Here is a 26,314-nt window from a genome sequence, read left to right on the forward strand (position 1 = left end):
GGGACTGGAGGAAGGCGGCTGTGGGACTGCGGTGCTGGGCAGCCATCCCATCCTATCCTGGTGGGAACAGAGAGCATTTCTCCCACTTTGACAGGGCTTTGAGGGGCTGCAAGCGAGACCTGACAGACAGGTACAGCCAGTCCCACAGCTCCCCATGCCTCCATCGCTGCCGGCAGGCAAATGCCTCAGAAGTATGCACAGCTGCTCCATCCCTAAATAATGTTCACTTGTGCAGACGGTCACCCCGCTCTCACCCTAGTACCACTCTGCTCCCCGAGGATCAATCATGCTCCCTGGGAGCTGGTCATAATTGCTAACCAAACAGCAGCAGAAGGGTTTTACCTTTCCTTTCTGAAGGTCTGAACAAAGTATCAGGGAAGACAACAGATGACTCCAGATCTTTTGGGTAATCTTCTTTAATCTCATGAAATCGTGGTATTCTAGCTCCCGTGAAATTAGACTTGTCAAAGATGTCAACAGCAATAACTGGAGGGGATAAAAGTTTCCCATAAAATTAACTTCAGTGCATTCAAATATGATATTGCAACACAATGAAATATTATTGAAAGATTAAAATATCTGCACAATGCAGATAAAAAATTTAAACCCCAAAATAGAAAGTAAAATTTAATTTTTTTCAGTTAACACCTTATATGACAACTAAAAGCTTATGTGACAGCATTATGTTACATTTATCAAATTATACATTTGTTTTTCAGTGGAAAGGAATTCACAAGATAGTATCTCATACTATGAAAACACTACTGCAAACACTGGAAATAAAGAACCATAGAACTGTTTAGGTTGGAAAAGACTTCCAAGATCAAGTCCGGCTGTTAACTCAGCATCACCAAATCCTGCACTAAACCATGTCCCCAAGGGCCACATCTACATGTCTTTTAAGTACCTCCAGGGATGGTGACTTCCCTGGGCTGCCTGTTTCAATGTCTGAGAACTGTTTCAGTGAAGAAACTTTTCCTAATACCCATCTCAACATAGATCACTTTGCTGGTACTTCTCCAGCAGCAGCTGACTGGGGTTTCACAGAGGCTTTTCCCTGGCTGCTGTTCAGTGAATGCTCCTGCTTCACAGAGCTTCTCCATGTGCTGCTGGCTTGCTCCAGTGTGTGCTGCATGTTCCAATTTTAGACTTGCTTTTTAATGGGAAGACTGAATCTACTACTTCAAAAACATAGTTCTACATCTGTTGGATTGCGAAGTCAGCTGACCAAAGAAAATAACATGCATTTTACCTGGGACTACTCCTTAGTCCTCCATCATCAGTTCCTCCCTAGCTTACCTCATAATCTCTGCCTGTTTAGCTGCCAAAATATTTAAAAGCTGTTGAGTTGGCTTTAAGTTTCTCATTTAAGTGAAATCACTGAGTGCCAATTTACATGTCCTGGGGGTAACCCTACACCAAAAGGTGTGATCCTCTGCAAGTTTCTGTATGAAGAAATATCCACGTTAAGACCCGCAAACTCCCATTCCTTTCCTAGTTTCTAAATAACTCCCAGATGAGCCATTAGGAAACTCTATTAACACCATGTTCACCTGGAAAAACTGTTCAAAAGAAAACAGACCTCTTTCAAGCCAGAGTTGCCTCATCCCTCTCAAGCTCACACGTTTTTACACAGGAAGAACTGGTTGAAAAAAAATCATGATTTACAACCTGCAAGAAATTCTGGGGTTTGTTTTCATCTCAGCTCAATTGCGTTAAAATGTTGAGCATACTTTTTTCTGAGTATGAAGGTAAAAATATTTTGATTCTCATAGTCCTGAATCAAAAGAAAATATTTCAGTTTTGGTTTATTAAGGAGAAATCGAAGTATTTCAGTTTGGCTTAGTTCAACAATAATCTATGCCTGTTGATGCAGGATGCTACAGCCTTTGTAACTTGACTGCCCCATGCCTTTGGTTTTCTGCCCCTGTGATTGTGGACATAAAGCATTCTTGGGACAAGGTTTGTAGCCAATTCACTTCTTATACCAACAGGTGTAGTTGGGAAAATAAGACAAACTTCTAGCACATAAGCCTTCTTCATATCTGAAATAAAAGCAATAGCTTGAAAAGCTAAATACAAGTTCAGGCTGATATAGTTTAGAGCACCTCTGAAAGAAAAACCAGATAGCAATGCTGCTTGTGAGGGACTTCTGAAGGTCACCCGGCTCCATCTCACCTCCCACTCAGAGCAGGACTATCACAAACACCCTCTCAGCTCAGACTGTTTGTAGCTGGGAAGAAAACTAAATAGGGAGGGCAGGGGAGAAAATGGGGAAAGAAGTTGACCAGGCTGCGGCTGCTGTGCTTCACCTGCGTATGCACTGCAGGGATGTCTATGAAATACATCACAGTCCCAGGCGCAGGAGCTGCTATTTGCTTGTCAGAGGACATATTTCCTGTGATAGGTGGGGAAGGTGTCTTGGTATGCCTGATGCTTCCTTCTCAGTTTAGACCCATTCTGGATATTTTGGATCCCATGGATTTTGCTCTGATTATGGGTTTTGCAAGACTGGGATGGTGTTTGAAGGACTGGTGATTCTGTGAAAATACCTTTCAGCACAAGAATCTCTACAGATTATGATTTTCTGGATAGGTTCCAGGTTAGGAAAGCATGTGAAAATCAGAGATATAATTATAGAATCACAGAATCATCTAGATTGGAAAAGACCTATAAGATCATTGAGTCCAACCTTAGACCAATCATCACCCTGTCAACTAGACCACAGCACTAAATGCCACATCCAGTTGTTTCTTGAACATCTCCAGAGCTGGGAATTCCACCATCTCCCTGGGAAGTCCATTCCTATGCTAGTAAGATTAATAATATGCAATAAAATCAATAGTAGGGTTACTTTTTTTTGTACTGCAATAATTCTTCAGGTGGTGTTGATGTGATTCCACCAAAAATGAGATCTACTACATTCAACTATATCAGTTGGCCTCAAAAGGCATTACCTTAATTTACAAACCTAGTCCTTCCTACCATCTCTACGCTACTGTGACTGCAACAAAAAGCCACATGGAGCAGTGGCATGGTCCAGGGGGAACCCGGATCAGACATCTCCCAGGAGGCCCCCATGGCAACTGAAAGACATGGATCAAGGCTCACTGGATTGGAAACTAATGCGATGATTTTTCTCCGTGGGTTCTATTAAAACAAATAACTTGCACCTCTATCCAGCACATTTTTAAGACTCGAAGAAAAATGGCAGTTTTCAATGGATACTCACTCATGTTAGTGGTGACAATAACAAAAGGTCTCATGTAGGTTTTTTTCATGTTCCGGGCCACGTTGTTGAAATATTCCTCATAGTGCCTGAGCAGGTGAGCGGTGCCACCCTCCGTTCTCTGAATTTGCTCCCAGTGCTCCTTGTTGCCGGGGTCCAGTAAAGCACTACCCACTTGGATAATATTCTGAGAAATAAAGTACAAGCCTAAATTATGAAACAAACAAAGTGCTGGGTTTCAAGTGAGAAGTATTGAAAATGATTGGCCTGAATGCCTCAGGTGAGTGTACAATGAAATATTTTAATGCAGGCATGTTCTACTGCAGCCATATAAAAACATGCACACCAGTTACTCACCCTGAGATTTTTTGGTCATGTAAAGCAAATCCCTCCAAACTTTTCATGAGCAAAGTAATCCAAAATTGGAGGCTATAAGAGAACTGCCTACTTTTTTTCCCCTAATGACAGGAAACCTAGCAAGAAAATGCAGGAGGAAAATCTATGCATGTTTTCTTTGTTTCTGAGAGATCAGACACAGACACATGAAAAGCACAGCTCCTAGTAGGTACACTGAGGAACTTCCCAAGAAATTGAAATAATGGTTTTTTGTTGAAAAACAAAAGAAAGCCATGGATATAAATATAATTTCCTCCCTTTAATTTTTTCTTTTACTTTGTTGTTTCCTAGATAAAAAAGACAGCTTATACGGTGAAGAATGGTAAGAGTGAGTATTAGCTTGCATAGACAAACCTGAAAATACATAAGAAAACTTAAATCATGTTATTGTCTCCCCATTTTTATGTTGCTTACAAATGGTATTAAAAAGGCAGTTCTTTCTGAGGACCTGCCTCTTCTGCCCTTTCTTAGAAAAATATGCAAAGGGACCCTCAGGCTGAATGGAAGGACATCGACTCCAAAAGTGAGTGCTAAATAGCTTAAATGAGAAAGATGCTAAGAAGTTTTTAACCTTGGTGTACATATGAACTATGTTGTTGTAACAAAACCTAATTCCTAACTAAAGTAAAATTTGTGTAGATGATGGTAGGAGTTAATCACCACAAGCTCTAAAATAGCCAAGACAAATATTTAAGCTTCATTGAGAAGGAGCTGTCTGTATCCTGTCTGTGTTGTCTGAGGCTGCAAACATGTATCAGAGCTAAAAGAGACTCCCAGTATGACCACCTCTACCTAGGGTGAGAAGCACGACATGTTTCCCAGGAATGCAGGAGACTCATGTTGTACTTGGTACCAGGCCTCCTCCATGTTTGTGAACATTATTTATGTTTTATTATTATCTATTTTTCAGGCTTCTATGTGGGACTATAAAAAAAAACCCTCCTTCTCTCTTTGTGCTCCCTCAGCCTAGGATGTTGCCTCCTTTTAGTCATGAGCTGTACTCGTTAGTTTTCAAATTCCTGACCTATCCTAAAATATTTAGGGAGTTCTTGAAAACATCATCTGTATGAATCTCGGTGCCAAGTGCAAAGAATAATAAATTAAAGCAGAGGTTTCCAAACTTTTTTTTTTTTTTTTGCTTATTGTTCTTATTTCTGCTTAACAAAACATGCTAGAAATTAAGTTCCGTCTCAAGATCTGAATGGCCCACTTCATGGCCCACAGGAAAGAAAAAACAGAGTATTTGAAAATCTGGTGCATCTGAAATGTAAAATGTTTCAGTTCTTTACTCTCTGTTAACTGTACAGCCCAAGACACTAAGGAACTTTTTCAGCCACCTTTCTTCCTGCTCCTAACTCTCCACTGACATCCTCTCCTGGTGCAGCTTGGCTTTGCACAGGCTCTCCAATTTCACCCCAAAGTTTGCCTGACCTATCTGGTCCTCCTGGAGTACTGTGAGCAGTGACCTGGGTGTAGCACACCTAAGGGAGCCAAACGGCCTTTGGCCAGCACAGATGCCAGTCTTGGCCCATGGAAGGTCATCCCACATGCTGCTGTCCAAGCTATGGGCTCTGCTAGCATAGACCCAAAAAGATATTTTAGCTTGGACTCTTGTGTTGTGCTATGGCCGGGATTTTGGAAATAGTATGGGCAAGAGTGGAGAACAGTACCTCATAGCACACATGGGATTGAGAAAAGCTCTACAAGCCTGACATGGGTCGTCCAGCCTTCACATTTTCAGACCACATAAAACTCCCAACTTCCTCCAAATTTCACATTTTTCCACCACAACTTTCCACATATTTTCCCAGACAGGGAGGGTGCTACAGCTTGTTCTCGAGCCCTGGTCAGGTCTTTGGTAATAACCGGGTCTTTCATGGATGCTCTGAGTAGCAGAAGCTCTCTGGCACACATTTTAGTATATGCCATACAATACCAATATGATATGGAATGTCTTTCAATGTACCAACTCGTGATTCAAGTGTTTTCAAACCGAATTAGTGGAAACCTTCAGAGTCAGTAACTGGTTTGGACTTGGTTCGCTGCACATTTAAATGAACATGATCACATTAGGCATGTTTTACAACAAAAACAACTGTAGTACACAAAACTATTTTAGCCAGGAAAAACACATTAACTTGATGATTTTTTTTTCATACGGGGAATATTGCTTTTGGCTGTTACTATGATGATATTTATTAGAAAAGCACTTTATATTATATTTGTATTACACACACATGTGCGTGCATAGACACATGCATAACCAACTTTCCATTCTAATCTGAGAAGAAAGGTTTATTTGTGGAACAGATTAAGCAATTACACAATATTCACTTCACCTCGGTCAAAGATGAATTTAATTACCCACAGCCACCTAACTTCTACGGGAAACTGTAAGGGCTCAGCACAGTATCCAGTATTTCTCTTACCTCATTGAATTCCACGTCCCTTGTGGCTGCCAAGTCAAACCCTTGCTGCTGGCTCTCATACTGGAGGACCCGGATCATCATCTGGTAAGCTGTCCTCACGTCATTGCCATACAAGCTGTGCGTGTATTTGGTGGCATTCTGCAGCGCTCTCACGATCCATATGGTTTTGTCTCCATCCAGCTTGGTCTCGTTGTGGTGTAACTTCTCATTCTGAACCAGATAAAAAGGAAGAAAAACCCAATTATGTAGGGTATTTTTCATTCTAGTTACAATCATAATCATAGGATTTTTTTATAATTTAGGCACAAAGGAATTTTTTGGTCAAAATTTTGTTTGTCTTGAGAAAGAGCTGGCAACAAAACTCAACCACAAATATAACTGAGAGCCAGAAAAGCACAAAGGTCCTGATGGGAAATAAGGGTGTTCAAGGATGCAGTCAAAAGACTGAGTGCAGGGATATCAAAATGGAGTCCAAACTGATCATTATTTACAAAATAAAGGGAAACCTGAGAAAACACAGCTTACCATGATTTTTAGATCCACAAAAGTGTTAGTGGTGCAGTTGAAAAGCTCCGGAGGCAGCCAGCCCTTCTCAATGTTACAATGGCGAACGGCGTTTCCTGAAGGAAACAAAGCATCAATGGCAAACAATGTTCCGAATTGCTCAAGGGAAATATTCATAGATTTCAACTATCCTAGACTTTCAGATTTCCTACATTTTCAAGTTGCTTAGAGCTACACATGTATTTCAATTTCCAAACTGGGGATTCCTGTGAGAGAAAAGTTAGTCTACTAATCTTCAGGAACAGCTTTTCCCAGGCTTTGGAGAAAAGTCAGGCAAGCTCCAAGCCCTGCCCAACTGCTCTCAGCCTCACTGCCCTAATGTTCTCAAGTTAATTCAGTCATTTATTTTTACCAAATAAGAGAAAGACTCTGCACTTCCTAAGTGTTCCTGAAAACCAACCCTTACTGAGATTTCTGTGCAATAGCCTACATAGGAAGACCTCCTGGACAAATGCTGTATTCACAGCAACACACGCCAGCACATCTGCATGCTGCATGTGCTAAACACTTCAGCCAACATGCATAATTGCCTTTTTGCCACTTGTAAATGGACTGTGAGCAGCTTACTGTTTAATTTAGCCTACTATATTTTGTACTATTTGTCAAATAATTTTAAAATGTGATTCTTGGCTGAGGATCCTTCACCATGAATTGCAAGTAATCAAATTCAAAATTGACATTTGTGCTACTTAATTTGCACGTAACATACTGCATGTGTCTAACCCATTTAATTACCAATATCTAAATAAGAACTATAATTAATTTTACTGTATCTAATTATATTATTTCTCTTTCATGACTAGGTGAATACAATTAAGCCTCAGATTCTTAGTTTGAATATTCATTATTATAAGGCTTACTTTTTTGAATGATCTAAAATTTGCTTAGAATGGGCAATTACTATAAGCAACATTGCCTGCCAGTCTATTTGCTAGAAAAGACACTTGGATCAACCACAAGAACAGTGCAGAAAACCCATTTTAATTCAACTTTATACTGTTTAATCACCAAAATATTCTTCACCTAAAAAAAATAAATCAATTCTATCACCTAAAAATTTTTAGAACAGGAGCTAGGTTGACCACAAATCCTGTGCACACCTATAGGCAGTGGCCTCCCCCAATAAATATTTCGGGCAGTCACATAACTATTTATAACTCCCTGAGCCTAAGGAGCACTCACAGCAGAGAGCTACCAGGTCCTGAACCAAGAGAGAGTTTTCATTTCCCATAGAACAGACATTGGAAAAGATTGGGAACTCTGTTTTCAAAAATTTGATACATGTTTTCAGAGACATATATGAAAAAGCAGATTGTAATTTGCCTGTTATACAAAACAGCACAGCTCATGTACTTTATAAAAGGTGTTTTTCAGCTGTTTTCACTTATGGAAAAGATATCGTGTGGAAAAATGTGAGTTTTGTTGCAACTCTTAGCTTTAGTAGCCTGCAAACCTAGTAAAACAGTCATCAGGAATACGATTTTCCTAATTTTATCTTTGACCAGAGGAACTGTATGGCTAAAGAGCACTTTTAAGTCACTAGAAACTAAAAGTTACATGTGTAAGAACTGCTTGATAAATAGCAAAAAAAGCCCAACCAAACAAGACTCTGCTTTTTTGGAAATAGAAAATTTTTGTTCTTTGTACATGTTTATCTGCTGTACTTTTGTATTTATTTATTGCTAGTATTCCAAATGTACTCTGCTCATGATATGCATGAGCTATGCTGCAGTGTCTAGACCCAATGAATTAATGCCTTTCCCTATGTACACATTTTTTCTTTCTTTTTTTTTTTTCTTCTCCTTTAGAGGCATGCAGATAAAGTAGGTAATTATTTACTCAGGGAACTTACCCACTGAGCCCTTAGGACAAGGCACAGCAGCTGGCTGGCCAAACTTGGTCTGTGGCCACCAAATATCAGCCTCGAAAGCTTTGGGACAGCCATTATAAATTACTGAAAGTAGAAAAAGAAATGATGCAATTTTTCTGACAAGATAAAAATCACAACAATGAGACATTTCAACCTGCCTGAAGGACCTTCCTGTAATTCCAAAGCCCTGTCAGGATACCAGTCCTCTGCAGTGCCTTCCAAACTGTAACCCATCAGCTGCTCCTTATCCAGCAGATTGGACAGACAGAGGAGAGCTCAGGATGATTATGGGGCTCTGGATTTTGGCTCTGCCTATCTCTGCTTGCCCCTTTATTGTGGGAAAACATTGCTGTTTCATTTCACCCACACACTGTGGTGAGACGGCTGTTGCAGCAGCATTGTGCTGATCACAGAAGGATGGTGGGTGGGTGGGTGAGAGGAAAGGCAGGATGGACAAGATGGGGAAGAAAGGCAGAGTGCACGAGGCGCACGGCACAGCGTCTGTGGGCAAAAGGTGTGAGGGCTCTCACCCGCCTCTTCAGCTGCAGCTCAGCAAGAAAATACTGCACTGCCAGATCAACTCAGGTTTAAAGAAAAGTTGGTGTCAGTCTTTTGCTCCCCCCATTTGAGGAAAATTAAAGAGATAAGAGCTTGCTTTCCTTTTCCCCAGCCCCCATGAGTCATACTGGCACAGATCTAGGAGGAGGGGTGTATGCTTAGGCTGCTGCAGCCCCCATTGCTGGAGCCATCCTGCTGGGCTCACACCGCCCCAGGACACAGCCGCGCGGCCACCACGGCGTCCCCCCTGTGCCCACTGCCAGCGGCTCTGGTCCCGCACCGCAGCACGGCTGACGGGCAGCGCGGGCGGGCCAGGAGGTACCTTCACAGCCCCTCACGGTGACTTCTGCAAACGGGTTGTCGCAGCGGTTGCACTGCCGCCCGATGACGCCAGGTTTGCAAGGACATTGCCCCGTCTCCATGTCGCAGGCGCGCGTGTGGGAGCCAGATGGGAAGCAGTCGCAGGGGTAGCAGGTGTCACTGCTTTGGGGCCTGTAGTAATTGGCCTAGAAAAACCAAAATGATAGACACCAGGTATTTGACTTACATTTCAAAATGCTTGTATTTCTGAGACCTGCTCTAGCAGCACATACATCATAAAAAGGGCTAATTTTGCAGAGCACAGATAAAAATTACATTACTATTATCAGAGACCCAGGGTTTGCACTGCCATTTGCAGTGCAGGTACATGGCCCACATTACTCCTGGGGCACTCGTTGCCAGTGCCCACCAAACATACTCCTGGAGGATTTACAGTTTTCGCAGCTTTGCAATTCTGCTCTTGTACGGCATGAACGAGCCACTGAGGAAACTTCCCGCACTGTGCATTTGTGTTTCATGTAGAGGGTGGAGAGCAAGCAATGATCCCATATTCAAATCACCTCTGTACATGCTTTTGATCTGAGGTATTACGATTGAACAAGAGCGTGGAGCTGGCACCCCACTGACTCCATTTAATGCAACAGTTGCTGTGTGTCCTGCTGGCATTTTGGAAAGGAGCAGGGGGCCAGATTCACAGACGCCAGTCTGCACAGGCCCAGCTCCTCTGATGTCATTCAAGCCAGTTGTAAAACCTATTGTGAGAAGTCCTTTGTAAAACCTTCATGATGAGGTTCCTCCCCTCCGATGTCCCCCATCTGCCCCTGCCTGTCCACGGAAAACTCATCAGAGATGGCACTGTGGAAAGCATTTAGCCTTCAGCTCTCTCCAGCTGTCAGGCCTTTTGCTGGCCATTGCACAGGGGAGAGCTTCACCCAGCTGGCCCGAGCTGTTTCATGGCTATTACTCACTTGTGATACACAAAACCCCACCGACACTCCTCTGCACCCCAGTCTGATCTCCCCCGATAAACCAGGCTGCACTTCAGAGATCAGAGCCAGGCTTTCATCCTCTCGGTTCGGTTTTCCAAACACAAATAAGATAAGAGCTGTATGGTATGATTTGGAGAAGGGTGGTGCCAGCAAAATGTTTTGGGTAATGGTTAACTCCACTGTGCACATACATATATATGTGATACAAAGCACAACTCTGTGTACTTTGTCTCAGATACTCACTTGTAATTATTAGTGGTACAGTTACTTTTTAAACTACAGAAATTTTGACCTAAGACTGGTTTCTTTTGTTTACCTTGCAGTGGCATTCTCCATTGGTCTTATTGCAATCAGAATCAAACCCTTTACTAGTCTCACAATTACATGGGCCACAGATGGGATTTCCCCACCAACCTCTGGGACAAGGCAGGTCGATCCTATTAAAGAAAATCAGATTGAAAGACAGTTATTTTAAGTTTCCTCTTAAAAAGTGTGCAAAAAAGCTTTGGGCCAAATCTGCATTCAACTCCATAACCTTATCGAGTGTAATGTATCTCAACCAGCAATCAGTACATATATAAATATATATACACTATAATACAGGAAAATTTAGAATATCAGTGCTATGGAACCGTAGAGGGAATGCTTGAAATATTTTCAAGTACAGGTGGCTCTGAGCCTGTGCCCTGGTTTACCTACCACCACAAACTGCCTTGGTGTACAGCTCCCCAGTACTTTATGTGCCCACTCTCTGTGGGCAGGAGGGCTTCTTGTCCAGCCTACAGAGATACCAGCTCAGGTGCAAAGCTGGCTGTAAGCTCATCCTGTAGAGAAAAGCCACTACTTTCAGCTCACCTGGCTTTCTCGGGCAGATCACTACAGGGTCTGAAAAGCCCTGGTCTGCCACCGGGGAGGCAGAGGGCCCATGGCTGGGGACATGGATGAGGGAAGGGTGGCAGCTTTGATCTGGACTATGGATCAAAGACTATGATTCAGACTGAGTGCAGCAGCACTGGAAGCTAAGCAGCAAGCCAAAGGCCACACCTGCTGAAGAAAAACCCTAATTCTCACTGGTATTATTTATTCTGGGTGAGCCTCTGAGCAGGTTACCCCACAGATGCCCCAACATTAGTTCTGGCAAGGGGACCTCTGATTCTCTGATAGCTGGGAGTCTTTAGTCAAGCAACAGCCTGAACGACAACAACTCTGAGACTGGGATCAGGGAAATGCACAAGGCATCCCTCCCTGCTGCTCATTTTAGGAAAGAAAAGCTATTTTCGTCTGTTTCGAAGACCACTACCAATTTTGTTTACAGTTAGGTTAGTACTTCAATGCTTTAGATTATGAAAACCACAATGTTGCACTTGACACGATGTCAGCAGATAATGACAAGGGACAATGTCTCTGTGTCACTAATCCAGAGGAATGAAAGACAAATCTGGCAACAGCATGGCCAACATTTGCAAGCCCACACAACAAAAGGCAGAGGAAGAAGCTTGCAGTTTTCAAAGGGAAGGAAACATCACATGAGCCATTTCTAAATGGGCAGACAAATGCACTTCATTTGCACATCATGAATGGCCCATATTACATTAAATCAAAGTGCCGCCTCTGGGATAAGGCTGGTTGCTGAATGCTTATCTGAGACCAGGAAGCTGCTGACGAGGGAATCAGCACGTTTCACCCACAAAGCAACAGACACAGGCTCCCAGACTGTCCAGAACAGATGGCTCTTTGCCAGCCCAGGGACTAGACCCAAACTGCAAAGTGACTTTATCTTGCTACAGGCCACCAAAATGGTGCATCGTTCTGTGTGCTGGGGAAGCTGGGGGAGAGATGGAGAGCAAACTCAGGCTAAGCCCACTACAAGGTACAGGTGAGATGCAGTGCTGTGTAACACAGCAGAACTGGTTGAGCCCCTGAGCTGCTGATGAAGAAAAGCAGCTCCTGAGTAACATGGAAGTTTGTATAGCTTCTGGGAAGAGCTCAGGAATACCAAAAGGCAAGGGAGTCTAAAATACCACTCAGATTTTAACAGAAAAGTTTACTAGAGCAGAAAAGGAAGTGGGAGGACTGCTGCCTTAGAGGAAGAGCTACCTGGAAGGATCAAGAAACCAAGAAAAAAATAATTCTCTTACTTGCTTTCGCAGTACTGTCCATAGTAGCTTTGTCCACATTCACAGGTGTAGCCGTGGGATGAGCTAGGTTTGTGCACGCATGTGGAGACGTGCTCACATGGGTTCAAGTTACATACATCAACACAGTCTCTCCCAAAGTACCCTGGGGAGACAAGGTAAGAAAATTACCGCAACCATTGTAATTTACGATTTGCATGTCTCCAAAAGACTGTCTATCTTAAGCTTTTACACTAATAACACACCTTCAATAATCAGTAGATTCCCCCTGAGATACTGTCAGAAATGAAGCACTCTTGTCCCTCTCAGACAAAATGATAGTAAGCCATTCTTTTAGACAGTCTGTTACCATGCTTGAGGCACCCTTGTGCCTTTGGTTCCCAGTTTTATATTCAGGGCATGTGCTACAAATAGTTTTGTATTCTCTTGCTCCATGTATGGGAGGTGACTGTGCTGGGTGCTGACAGCATGTGCTGGCTACATGCTCCAAAACAGAGAAAACATTCAAAGTATCTTGCTTAGGATGCAGAGTAAGAGACTGAAATTCAACAGCAGAAAAGGCTGAGAAAGAAAATGAAAAAAAAAAACCAGAAAAAGAAAAGGGGAGGTGCACAGAAGGAGTCCTTTGGACCAGAGACTGTCTTTCTGTTTAGTGGATACGTTGCCTGGATTCTTAGCCCAGGACTGCAGCTTCCAGGGTGCTACAGTAACAGTGAGAAGGGTAATACTGATTGGAAGATGAGGAATCAGAAGATGAACACTTTGCCAGCATGCTGCTGCTCCTGCTGTGCTGCTTCTGATGAGTGCATGAAGGTGTGATCCAGCTCCTATAGGAGTGGATGGGGTGGTCACCAGGTTACCTGGATCACAGACACAGGAGTAGCTGTCCCAGTCATCACTGCAGTAGCTGTGCTGGGGACACGGGTTGGAATCACAAGGGTTATCCACTTCACAGCCCTCCCTCACGTTAATCTTGATAGCCTGTTTCATGTTGAGTGTCGCTATGTTTGTAGACGTCTCTCCCATTCTTACTCCCTGGTGACAAAAGACAATTATTTTTAAATTAAGAGTCTTCTTTCAGAGTACAGTATTATGTGTTTCACTATTTTCATCAATCAATGAGACTACAATTTAAAGAAATCACCTGATAAGCCAAACCCAGATTTTTTTTCAAATGTTTTTCCCCTATGCGATCAGGTTTTTACCTAGCACAGTAGGTAGACTCTAATATTTTGATTCTTAGGTAATTTTTATGGAGAAATGTTTGAGGGTGGATAAAAAGTAACCCCCCACATTTTCACTGTGTATTTTCTCATGAGTTCAAAATTTATTGTGACACTTTTCATTTCATACCTGCATACATCCATAAAATCCCTGCTGAACAGAGACTTGGTCTCCAGAGACACCTCCCACAATGATGCTTTTCATTTTCAATCCAGGTAGTTGATTTCCAATCTGCACAGTGCTCTGTGAGGAAAAGGAGAGTTGATAAGAAGCACTATCATCCTCTGTGACACAGACAGCCTTCTTTCTATAGTGATGGAGTTGAGCAGTAGCTGACAGTAGATTACAGAAAAAATACCAAAGCAGTGAGGAGCCAGACATCAGAACATGACTTTTTACTTACTTCTTTGTAAGATACCTTCTGCAGTGATTTATGCCTAATCAGTGATATTAATTTATTATGCTTTATGATAAAAAGGCTTAAAAAATTAGTATCACTGATTAGGCATAAATCACTGCAGAACATGTCTCACAGCCTAAGTATTTGTCCACAGTCCTTTATCCTACTTCCTCCTAAAAGCATTTGTGCAGTGCTCAGGGGCGAAGTTACGATGCTGCCTTACCTGGTACATGCCATAGTCCAAGGACATGACAGCGAGGTACTTGAGATCTTTACCATCTTTTGCACTTTTCAGCTCTATTAATAAATGATGCCATTCCCCATCACTGACCCGTGACTGGCTCATCTTCAAACTAGCAACCTGGCTCAGGCCACTGTACACTTCAAACTGCACGTAGTTGTTCAGTATCTGTTGAAAAAAAAATCATGTCTTCTTTTGCTACGTTTGTATTTGACACAGAACGAGGAGAAGGGCAAAATAACAGCATTTCTTAAGACAACCCAAAAGGAATAAAAGTCCAAAGTGTAAAGATGGGAATGCTTGCAAGAACTCCTTGTATAACTTTGGACATTCAGACTTCAACTTCCCTTATGGGCAAAAAAACCCCAAAGCAATAGACACATTTTTAACATCTATATTAATGCCCACTACTACCTCTGACTAGTAAAATAATCTTAAATGAATATGATTTTTATAATGATATTTTGATCATTCATTTTTTGATCTTTGTAAAAGGCTAAAGTAATGATATGTTTTTATTGACATGCATTTTTTTGGGTGGACGAAGCTATGTAGTTCATCTGGCCATATCCACTGATGGGGGAATTAATTAATTAATTCTTTTCTAACCAAAGGCAGCCACACTTTTACCTGAATGTTGATCTTGGATGCAGCCCCGGCATTGGCTTGCATTAGCATGCCATTGACTTTCCGGGTTCTGAACATCAGCCCAATGTACCATGGCACAGAGATGGTAATGTCAAGGTCGCTCCAAATGATAATGCTCTCACCACTGAAACGCTGAGGAGAAGGCATTGCTGTAAATCAAAATACAGAAGAGAAACAGTTGATATCCTTCAGGAAAAATGTTAAGAGGAAAAAATGATGCTATGTCACAGGGATGACACAAGGGAGCTAGTCCCTCTTCCACTGAGTTATATTCAATCTACCATGGATTAAGAGCTGGTCTAGGACAGTTACTGTGAAGCAGCTGATAATAGTGCAAATTCACAAACTACCCTGGTTGTGGGGTAGGCATCTTGTCTTGCTGCCTGTACTTGAAAGTAGCACCTCCACACTGCTATGGCACTACCCACGTGAGAGCTGTTCCTAGAAAGGTAAGCTCAGGAGCTCTGATGATACAGTTCTGCTGGTGAGTGGGTGGACAGAGCAGGAAGTATGAGGGCAACAGTTGCTGCAGATGTTTTCAACATAACCTTGATTACCTGCTTCTAATTAATAGATTAAACACAGGAAAAGGCTGGGAGGCAACAGGAAATATGAACTAATTATGAATACTCCAGGGCCAAATTATTCAGCTGTACCAGCTACACAGCCTTTTCACAGGCAGAAAGTTTGTGTGAAATTGCCTAAATCATCTGCCTTAAATATCTTGAGGTGACTGCTGAAGAGTGGCCCTCCTCTCTAACCTTGCACAGGCACAGCTCCCCCAGGGTGACACCAGTGACAGCCTTCAATAGAAAACACTTTGCTGATGGAAAATATGGGAACACCCACTCCCTTGGAATTTTAAAGTTGTTACCTTGGGTAACAGGAGTTACAGCACCATGGATTAGTTGATCCCATTGATCGGAAGCACAAATTAAACCATGGGAGCTCTGTGCTATTTGCAACATCTCACACGGTACCTCCACCACACATTGAACCTTGCAGTGGATCTGCCATCAGCCCCTGCCTGATGTCCTTACTTGTGGGCATGTTGGTGAAGTTCATGACAGCTTTTTGCCAGTGGAAGCAGGCAGTGGAGACTGGGTGCAACCACCACAGATTAGCACCCAGATTTTATTGCATCATGTGCTGAGTCCGTGTAGTTGGCCAGTGAAATGACAGGGTTTAACAGTCTTTCCCTTTCTGCTCCACACTACCATATCTGCTGACACCTTCTGGATTTTTTGTAGTAGGAGAGATCACGTATGTACAAATGTGTACATGTTACTATGAAATGGCAAGTCCTTAGAAAAAGGTTGAGGGATGACACCACAGCAGAAAATGGAGTAAAGTTGATATGAAGTTGTATCTTTTTGAGGAATAAACCCAAACCCCAAATTCTCATATGTCTGCATTTCTGGTGTCTATAAAGGGAAAGGCTGTGGTGGGAGTGGAGTGCAGGAGTTGGAGTAAAGTGCAAGCCCTTCAGCTTCCTGTTTGTGAGAAACAAAAATTCAGGGACTAGTGGGCTACTACTAGTCAAGCCAGAGGTGTAACTTGACCCGTCCTTCCCTAAAATGTGATTACCCAACCACCCCACATCAGGCTAATGGCAGGCAGCCCCAAGGGGCAGCCCTTCTCCCTCCTGCTCCAGCCTGTGGTCTCCCCTTTGCAGTCATACCACAAATGCCAGAGAGGCATAAGGTGGAACAACTGCAGCATAGCCTGCTCTTGAAAATCAGACAGCAACTTAAAAAAAGATTGTCACCAAATACAGATGTCCCCAGATTGCTTAAAACTTGAACGCAGTGCTTGAGTTCTGGCTGTCTGGGCCAGGGCACAATTCTGGGCCAGGACAGAATTCATCAGCCCACACTGCACCGCATCAATGTTAAAGTAACCGGGACATCAGTGTTGAGCAGGATTATTTTCTCTTGCTCCACCTGTGCAAAAGCCAGCCTTCTCCTTCCTCCTCTACCCTGGTGACCTCCACAATGACCTCAGTTTCCAACTTTGCTACTGGTTTTCCAGAGTGTTGCTGAGGTTTTTGAGCCCATCTACCTCTGAAGAGCAGAGGCAGCATGCAAACTTGTGGGCTCCCCACCTGCTGGAGGCTGAGAATGCTGTTTGCAAGCATTTTGCATTTGCTCCTGGGAGAACTGGACTGGCATGGCAATTAGCCACCTTCTTCCTTTTATCACTGGTGGTGACTTTCTGTACTTGCAAATACCATTCCCTTCCCACACTTTCTCCCAACTTCCCTCCCTTCCCTGGGGCCAGGGTGCACCTTCCCCTCCTAGTTAAACAGAAATCCCCATTTGTCAGCCCCCTCTGACCTCCCTCTTTCCCCCAGCCCTTCCTCATGCCCGGGACCAGGACTGTCCATGGAGGTGCTGCCCACATCCAGTGTCCCCAGATGGGACCTGACCTCCCCTGTCACCACAGAGGCCCACGTGCTTCCCAGCACAGCACCTCCCTGCCATCAGCGGTGCAGTGATGCAAACCAGTTGTGTGCCCAGGGTTTGTCACTTTGAAGCACTGCCTGTGTATGTACTTACACTCTGAAGAGACTCCTACATTTAACAGGCCATCAGAAAGACATGAGGGCTATTCCCCGTGGAGACACAGGACCTGGGGAAACATGCTGCCAGCATCCCACTGGATGTCACCTGCAGTGTGGGTGCTGGACATGTGAAAGCTTATGTTTAGGTGCAGACCTGTGGTGTTCAGCCCAAGGCTAGCACAATGACATTGGCCATCTATAAGTGAGTCAGACACAGCTGCTAGATCTTCACAGTATTGCAACATACAATTTTAAAAATAATTAAATTACAATAAAGGTGAAACTAATATTTCCTTAATTTTATCTCCCTTCTATATGTCAGCAGAGGGGGATGAGAGCTGCCAGAAGGTGAGTTAGCAGGTTCTAGGAGGGTGGTGAAGGCAAAACACTCCATCCTCACTAGTGTAGACCAGATCCCAGAGTTTCTGAAGAGAAGGAAATCAAAAAAGGTGGATTGGTAACTTGCCAAAGTCTTTGTGAGCCTGAAGCAGAACCAGCACTGCCAAAGGGATGGAAGAAATGCAGCACTCCAACTCAAAAATGCAAATATTCGATCTAAGACTTTTTTAAAAATAGATGCCTAATAATAATCCTAAAATTAGGATCATAGCTAAGCATTCAAATAAGCAACTTGAAAGACAGGAGTATAGCATATCTGTGATTCCTCCTGACTTTAACTTCAGGCTCCTGAAATCTCTGGTCACATTCCAGAACAATCCATTTCTTTCTTGGCTTGCAATTTTTCCATAGAGACACTGGCCCACAAATATCATCAAAGAAGCAAGCAGCCTGCTACCTTCAAACTATCAGAAAAACCCAACAAACTGAGGCATCAGCAAGAACATGGGGTTATGGAGTGACAAAGGGAACATGAAGGAATGCACAGTGCTGGAGGCAGAGGTGACAGCTGGGATGAGGGGCAGCAGTGCTGCTGTGACTGCCATCATCTCTATCACCTGAACTTAAAATGAGTTTCCAGGGATGGCTACAGGGCAGTTCTGAGATGATTTTCTAAATCCCAAGCTTTATGGACTGGTCTTGAGTTTGGGATAAAAAAATGGTAAATAAAACAAACATTTGATCAAATTCTAAATTTCCTTTTGAAAGCAAGACAAAGTCAGAGGGAAGGATAGTCTTTGCACGTGATAGCAGTACTCCATTTTCACCAGTACAGGTCACACCATAGCTGGGCCCTGGCACTCCCCTCAGAATACATCAGAGTGGGTTTGCAGCATAGAGAACAGCCAACCATGAAGAAAACACAAGAACTTCACCAACAAAGATATTTGACATGAGACACATGGAAAGATCAGATCTTCATACAAACCTGGGAAGCTCAAAATATTTGAGGAGCTGCTCCAGAAAGTAGGTACCAGGCTAGGGGCAGTAATAACAGCTCTGGGCTCTGTGTGAGGTGGAGCATAGGAAGACGTCTCCATCATTCCTTTTCCCTATTCTGCAAATCTTTATCTCCAAGACAGAAACTTAACCATGTGTCCTCTCCACTTAAACTAATACTGCTGCTTCTCAGGTAAGGGAAGAGTAGTTGCCATTACCTAGGCCTGGCCCAGGCTGAGGGATGCTGTGCTAAAGGGGTTTGCAAATCCCTGTGGTGTATTCACCTCATCTGGAGACCTGCTCTTGCAGGGTCCACACCCTGGTCAGAGTAACCAAGAATAACCAAGAGAGCTTGGGGTAGATAAACCAAGAAGTTTGGGGTAGATATATCAAAAGAACAAAATCCTTGATCACACCGCAACACTATTCTGGGCTAAGTATCAGGGGGGATAACAAAAACAAACACCTACCACATCTGCATCATGGACCAGAATTTGGCCTTCTGTTTTTAGGAAAGACATGCCTAGTAGAAGCAGGTTTTCTTTCCTGGAAGCATCCAGGAAGACTCCAAAGGAGCAGCCACCTTACAGCACCAACCCCATGGGACTCCTCACACACACAACTCCTCACTTCTAGGGAAAAAACTGACTGCCAAGTTCTTCACACCCTATAAAACTCACCTGCTGCTCCTTCTTTATCCTTTAGTAATGAGGTTTTACACATCTATGCACATTGTGTTCAATCAAAGAGAAATCCAGTAAAACTGAAAGTCCTCTTTCTTAGCACAGAATGCCTTCTTACCAAAAAGTGGTGATTAAAACTGCACATTCATCCCCAGTTTGAGTCAAAGCCCAGTAAAGTCAGTGGGATTCTTTCCACTGACTTAAAGGGGCTTAGGATCAGGCATTATTACTATGAACAAATTACTAAATACTGCCAAGTTCTTTGGAACTACTTTGCTTATGTAAGTAAATCAATGAAAGCTGCTCTTATTCATGACAGTATGTCATCTACTATATAGGGGATCTCTAAAATTATTTCACATACATAATGGGTGACAGTCTCAACTGCAATCTTCTGTTACCTTTAAGCACCAGAGTTGGACATATGTGCTATGAGGTGGTAATGACAGGCAATGAAAAGTGCACACATGACAAAGCAAGACGAGCTCTTTGCATCCTACCTTGCTCACAGTTCTTCCCTCCGTAGCGCACGGGGCACTCACAGATGTATGTGTTCCACTTGTTGATGCACGTGCCTCCATTCTGGCACCAGTTGGTTTCACAATAGTTCCTCTGTGCTGCACAGCCTGCAATTCAGGAAAACCATTACTTTGCATGTTTTTAATAAGAAAAAGGCTTTGAGTGACTGTATTTGAGTTTTTATGTAAAAAGAAGAAATGAGCATTACAGGTTTGGGTTTTTTGCTTTTTTTTTCAATATTTTTGAAGTCAGTGAAGCAAAATGTGGATGGCAAAAGCTTATGTGAGCTGATCATGTGTCAAAAGCATAAAGACAAGTCTGTCTATCAAAGGCATATGCTATGACTCCCTTCTTAATCCACGATCAATGCAACATACTGCAATTTAGCTCTTACACAGACCTTCAGCAGCATGGACAGAAGGGACTTTCCATTTTTGTGTGTAGGAGCCAGTTTTAGGATGATGAGAACATTCTGTACACCTAATCACCGGAACTAATCCTGATCAGGGATCCAAGGACTGGAAACCAAATCAGAACCTCCAACAGGCTGCTTCATGAAGCAGGTTTCAGATTTAGGGGATTGCAGAATTTTATTTACAGAACAAACACAATTTATTAAAAAGTCATTTTAAGTGTTGTCTTTTTCATTAACTAATCCCCTTGGCTTTCAGAGCAAAATGACATTGTCTTGGGGTGACTTTATGATGTGCATCCCCTATTGCTGCTCTGTGCCCAGAAATTAACTTTGTGCCTTTCTGTGCCTTTAAACTGAGCCTGAGAGGGAGGAGAGGAAAAAAACCAAGTGAACTTTTCAAAACAGTTGTTCAAGGACACAGATACACACTCCTCTGCGTCCTGCTGCTGCGGTAGCAAGAGCGGAAGAAGCACCCTGCTTGCTTTTCAGCCAGCTTTTGGTTCCTTTTCTCCAGAGGGAGATGGAGAGGTGAACTTTGTTTTCCTGGGACTTTGTTTTTTCACTTCTTCTCTTCTGGGCTGTTTCAACATCAGAACACACCGGGAGAATTTTCCACCGAGGACCTGGAGGTGGGCCCACACTGACCCAGGTCCAGTGAGGAGGAGAGAGACCACACCTACAGAAGGACTCTGAAATCTTCCCAGGTTTCTCTCCAAAGCAAGAGGTTTTATTATTTAGAATTATTATCCTTTTCCCGTGTGTTTGTTAAATAAATAGTTTTTATCTCTTTCACTTTCTTCCGAGGAAAATTTTTTTTTTCCCGAACCTGGTGGGGGAGAGTTGGTTGTAACCTGCCTTCTATCAGAGGATATTTTCCTTCAAATTTGTCCAAACTGGCACAGACATTTAATAGGTAGTTAAAAAATAGAAGAAGAAAAGTTAATTTAGGAGTAAATTCCTGCCTGAAACTCGCAGCAATGCAGAAAGTCTAAACAAGCCCAGTCCTTTCCTGTGTGCTGCTGAATCCTGGAAGTGTGCCCTGTGCCGGGCTGTTGTGTGCCCCCATGGCACAGGTGTGGACTGCACCTTGCTCAAACAAATGAGGTCTGGCCAGAGACACAATGGCAGCACAATGCCAAGCAGCACCTTAAGTCCGTGCCCCATGGCTGCTTTGCCCTCAACAGTGCTAACAGGGGGACAGGGGTAATTTCAGAACCCTCTGTCCCCTTCCCCTTCCTGGGGCGCCTCACAGTGCCAGCCCCTTTGATATCCTAAGCCCTGCTACACACACAGCTGTGGCAGAGGCCTTTCTGGTGCTGACCTTTGGGGCACTAGTGGCCCATACCTGGCAGAGTGCCATTATTGGCGATGAAACCAGCCATGTCGATGGGCTTGCTGTCAATGGAGAGGTTCCTCATGCAGCCGATGAACTGCCTGTTGTGCACCGGGAAATCCTCAGGCAAGTTTGGGACACCACCAAGGAGGAGAGGGCCAGTTAGGTCCAAAGATCTGAAGAAACAAAGAAATGCTTATAATTTCTTGCAAAGAGTTTGTTTTGTTTTGTTCTTTATCTTATCGCTTCCATAAACACATTCGATCTGCACTTCCCTCTGCTACATGAGCACTTCCAGAGCTCGTAATCAAAGGACCGTCCAGTAACACGGACTTTTAACTTAGGAGCTGTCATGTGCATATAGAATCCAGTGACCTGTCCCTAACAGTGGCCTGTATGAAGAAGAAAATGAAAATTAGATAAAAATGTGTAGCCATAGGACACTTCTTTCTGACCCCAGTCATGCAGGGACTGGCTGATGCTGCTCAGCACAAAGGTTGAGAAGCAGTACGTTTTTATATAATGACTTAATTATTATATAGTGCCAATCCTTTTTAAATCCTCTGAAGATCTTAGTCTTAATGACATTTAGTGGATGCAGGTTCTACTAAATGACTCCACACTGTGTGAGAAGTGTTATCATCTGGTCATTTGGATTAGCCCCAGTTTTTATGGTGTGCCCCTCTCTTAGGATATTACAGCACCATGCGTATCTCAATGGTCTTTCTGCTATCACTCATTACTTTATATCCCCCCTATGTTGCTTGCTGTTAATCTCCTCTTTAAACTCAACAGTACTAAATTTTTTTTTCCTTTCTTCACAGGAAACCTTTTTTCACATCCAATGATTTTCAATGGTCGTTTGTGTATATCCTTTATTTCTACCTCTTTTTAGGATAGGACTCTTAACTGAAATGATGGAAGCAATTCCATGTCCCAAATGAAACTTTGTTACTTTTTTTTGTTACGTCATTTCTTTTTCCAACTTACTGGTTCATCACTTAGTGCTCAGTGGTTAATTGCATGCTCTTGACCCTCCGCTGGAAAAAGAGAATGAGTAGAAAACACAAATATAAGGAATCCTTACTTTTTTGAGCCAGTCTGAGTCCCCTGGGCAGCACAGGTGTAGTTTCCAATGAGGCTCCCGAAGCGCACAGCCACTGCTGTGTCACAGTCGTCCACGGTCACCACAGCCACCTTTTCTCCAGAAGGCCCATGGGGAATTCCTAATCGGCCAATGTTTGGCTTCAAAAAATAAATGGCACATGTGCTACATACACATGGGATTGAAATGTTGGTTCTGTCAGCTCAACAACATACTTCTTACTACCCCCCAAAGGGGACAAAAGTAGAATATATAAACAAAACAGCGCAAGTTAGGTTGTTCCACGACATTTAGGCAAGGAAAAACCATGATGGCTGACTTCAGAGTCCACACATACCCAGTATGATACACAGGGTGGTCAGAAGTAGCTTGGTCTTTTCCACTGCTGAACTACTTTGGCCCAAATCACACCAAAGAGGTGTTTTTTCACTTCTGCATAGCAAATTCTAATAAATTATGCTCATTTTGCACCTCTTCACCTCAAGTGAATGAAAACCCTAAAATGATGTAATACTACAACTGAGGCTAAAGGCTTAAGTCACATTTTCTCTGATGGGCATACTCTGTCAGGGCTACCAGGAACTGAGTTCAGGCCTCTATAAAAGCTGTAGCGAGGGGTTGTCTGATAACTGGAGCGAGCTTAGATGAAACCTGCTTGTTCTAGCTACAAGATGGAATGCACGAAAAACCACTGCCCATTGCTAGGCTGGCTGAGAAGCCCTCAGTTTCTAGTTACAGGAGAATAGAGGCCAATGATCTGTGGAGCTGGACAATCAAAAATAATGGATGGATCTGTGCTTGCTCTGGTGCCGGCACACAGACTGACACTGAAGATGCAGCATGGAAGATGGAAAGAAAGTGTGTTTTAGAGCAGCAATAAAAGCTCTGGCTTTTCCTCACCTCCAGCTTCTCCCAGGCAGTAGGAAACTCCTGCCCACCCAATCACAATGTGCCCTGGTGAACATGAGCCACAAAACTAGAATTATCACACTCAGCTTCACACCTCCACTGTTACTGGCTCACTCTGCTAATCACCTGCTGTCAGTTGTTCTCTCCAGTTCAGCACCTACTGAGTGGGGAAATTCAGTGATCCCAACAGACAGGCTTTCCTGTGGGACCACCAGGAATTCAATCCGAACCATCAAACTTCTGTGCTTCCACCACAAAAGAATCCTTCGTCATCTCCACTAATTTTGTAACTGATGAGATGTAACCCAGAGTGACTGACAAGAGATGATATTTGCTGTGCAGAAACTCAAAAAGAGACAGATTTGTCCAGTGGAGAAGTACATTATGACTGTTAAGAAAGGGTGCATGTATAAACAGCAGCGTAGCAGCCTCAGTGAAGAACTAGCAAACCCCGTAAGAAAACTGTTTCCATATTTAGTGTTCACATAGAGCCAAGGGGTCTTCATCTACCACTGGTGCAAGATCTCTGAGGACATTATGGGTACAAGAGAAGCAATGAGCTGAACTCTACTGGCTTTGCAAAGGGACACCCCACAGGAATGAAGTCAGCAGGATCTAACTAGACACACTGAAAGTCAAAACATATATATACAATGTGTTAATCAACAACAGCTGTATTCATATAAAAATGAAGATGGGTGGGCATCTGTAGCTTGCTGTACACTTGTTTTAAAACATGTACTGCTTGACTGCATTCTGAAATTCCTAATTTGTAAAGCAAACAAGGAAGCAGTAAGAGGATAAATGACTTCTTTCTGTTTCACTTACACACACATAAATTTGTTAAAATACAATCACTTTCATCATCTGTGTAGAGACAAATTTATTTTAAAGGGTAATTATCCCAATGTATAAAAAACATTTTTAAAATATGTTTCCTGGTGTCAATTCCAGTTGGAAAGTATTTTCCATTTCCTCTACCAAGAACTAACGTGATCACATAGTTTGGCAGTTATTCAGTATAAGGTTTTGACTTCTCTTGAGTGATATTAAGGCAGATTTTATTTTTTCCGATAGTCCCTGGACTTTGCCATTGCCTAGCTTGGAAAGACAGGAAACACACGTATTCAAAGTGCTGAAAATGTTATTGTATGCAATGATGGCAGTGTTAGTGAGCGGCTTTTCAAAGTACATGAAAAAATACACAGAAAACTAACCAACAGACAGACCCTCCCTTCCAAAATTAAAATGTTTACATTCTGGGTGCTACTTCTATTCATTCGGAGGAATGATTCGATTAACATTTATGTTCTTGTGCTCCACTGAAATAATCTATTGTTTCTTACATGGGAGCCTTGACAAAGGCAGGGTATTTATCCCGCAGCAGGGGGGATCTGCCCAATGTTAATCACGATTGCAACCTGATGAGACTCAGCAGTTTGCAGCTGCTCCTTCACAGTCACTAGCTGCAGTAGCAAATTGATTTTTTTCTACTTTTATTTAACATAGAAACTGAAGAGTGTTTCTCTAGATGTTGACTGTTCATTGCAGCACAGCTCTCTGGCATTTCTTCGGCTCTGATGACCACACAAAACCATGAAGAAAGGGAATATTCCAGTGAATGAAGATATATTGTCAGCTCAAACCATATTTAGTTCAAACACAAGGTGATTTTCTGACCATGTTAAAAGGCTCATTTGACAGAATTTGGACAGACTTTTCCCAAAATACAAGAATATGTTACTGCAAAAGGAAAGAGAGATTTTCTTAGTGATTTAATGGGACAAGGGCTCAAAATATGTGGCAAGTACTACACACTACTCAACTTCTCAACAGCTAACATAGGCAATACTCTATATTTGAAGTAATGTGAAATAAATAACACATTCTCTGACTTTATCAGAGAAAGCCTGAGTTAGGAGCTCCTTCAGCAATGAATCATGGAACAGATTTTATTCATTAAATATGTTGATTAATGTTAAATATAGGTTACTGGTGATGAAAAGGATATTTAGAGTACCATGAATTTAAAAAAATAATCACTTTGAGTAGTTGCATGCAAGAAAGGGAATTAAACCCACAACATGAAACTTGGGATCTGATGACAACAATTCCTATTGCAGACTCTGACACTCTCAGCACTAAATGATGAAAAATAATAAAAAACCCCTACTAATTAACTACAAAACAATTAGGAACCATGGTGAGATTAAAAGGCTAAAAAAGCAATACAACACTGGGCTGTTGCACAGATGCATATGAGGAAAGTTTTATGAGACAGCACAGGATAGAATGTTTGGGCAGTTTTGTTTTCATTTACTAAAAATACCTTCCAATTACAGCAGGTGCACAGAACAGCAGCCAGAGCAGGGCCAAGTTTACCATATCAAACAGGCAAAATGGACTTGGCAAGTTTAACCTAGCAAAGTAAAGGCTGGGAAAGAG

General features: G+C 42.7%; 1 protein-coding gene across 1 annotated transcript in view; it reads right to left on the minus strand.

The window, feature by feature from the left end:
* The window catches only part of CELSR1 (cadherin EGF LAG seven-pass G-type receptor 1), a 179,395-nt gene that overhangs the window by 27,617 nt on the left and 125,464 nt on the right, over nucleotides 1-26,314 (minus strand). Inside the window, exons 7-21 of the mRNA XM_017745892.1 lie at nucleotides 22,943-23,100; nucleotides 21,868-22,031; nucleotides 20,089-20,214; nucleotides 14,987-15,153; nucleotides 14,339-14,524; nucleotides 13,845-13,958; nucleotides 13,352-13,526; nucleotides 12,495-12,636; nucleotides 10,673-10,793; nucleotides 9,369-9,552; nucleotides 8,471-8,572; nucleotides 6,580-6,674; nucleotides 6,055-6,264; nucleotides 3,233-3,416; nucleotides 343-486 (exon numbers count right to left, since the gene is read on the minus strand). Of these exons, the coding sequence (XP_017601381.1) occupies nucleotides 343-486; nucleotides 3,233-3,416; nucleotides 6,055-6,264; nucleotides 6,580-6,674; nucleotides 8,471-8,572; nucleotides 9,369-9,552; nucleotides 10,673-10,793; nucleotides 12,495-12,636; nucleotides 13,352-13,526; nucleotides 13,845-13,958; nucleotides 14,339-14,524; nucleotides 14,987-15,153; nucleotides 20,089-20,214; nucleotides 21,868-22,031; nucleotides 22,943-23,100 (2,272 nt within the window). The remainder of the gene's footprint in view (nucleotides 1-342; nucleotides 487-3,232; nucleotides 3,417-6,054; nucleotides 6,265-6,579; nucleotides 6,675-8,470; nucleotides 8,573-9,368; nucleotides 9,553-10,672; nucleotides 10,794-12,494; nucleotides 12,637-13,351; nucleotides 13,527-13,844; nucleotides 13,959-14,338; nucleotides 14,525-14,986; nucleotides 15,154-20,088; nucleotides 20,215-21,867; nucleotides 22,032-22,942; nucleotides 23,101-26,314) is intronic.

This window comes from Corvus brachyrhynchos, unplaced genomic scaffold (assembly GCF_000691975.1).
Source record: "Corvus brachyrhynchos isolate BGI_N302 unplaced genomic scaffold, ASM69197v1 scaffold239, whole genome shotgun sequence".
NCBI lineage: Eukaryota > Metazoa > Chordata > Aves > Passeriformes > Corvidae > Corvus > Corvus brachyrhynchos.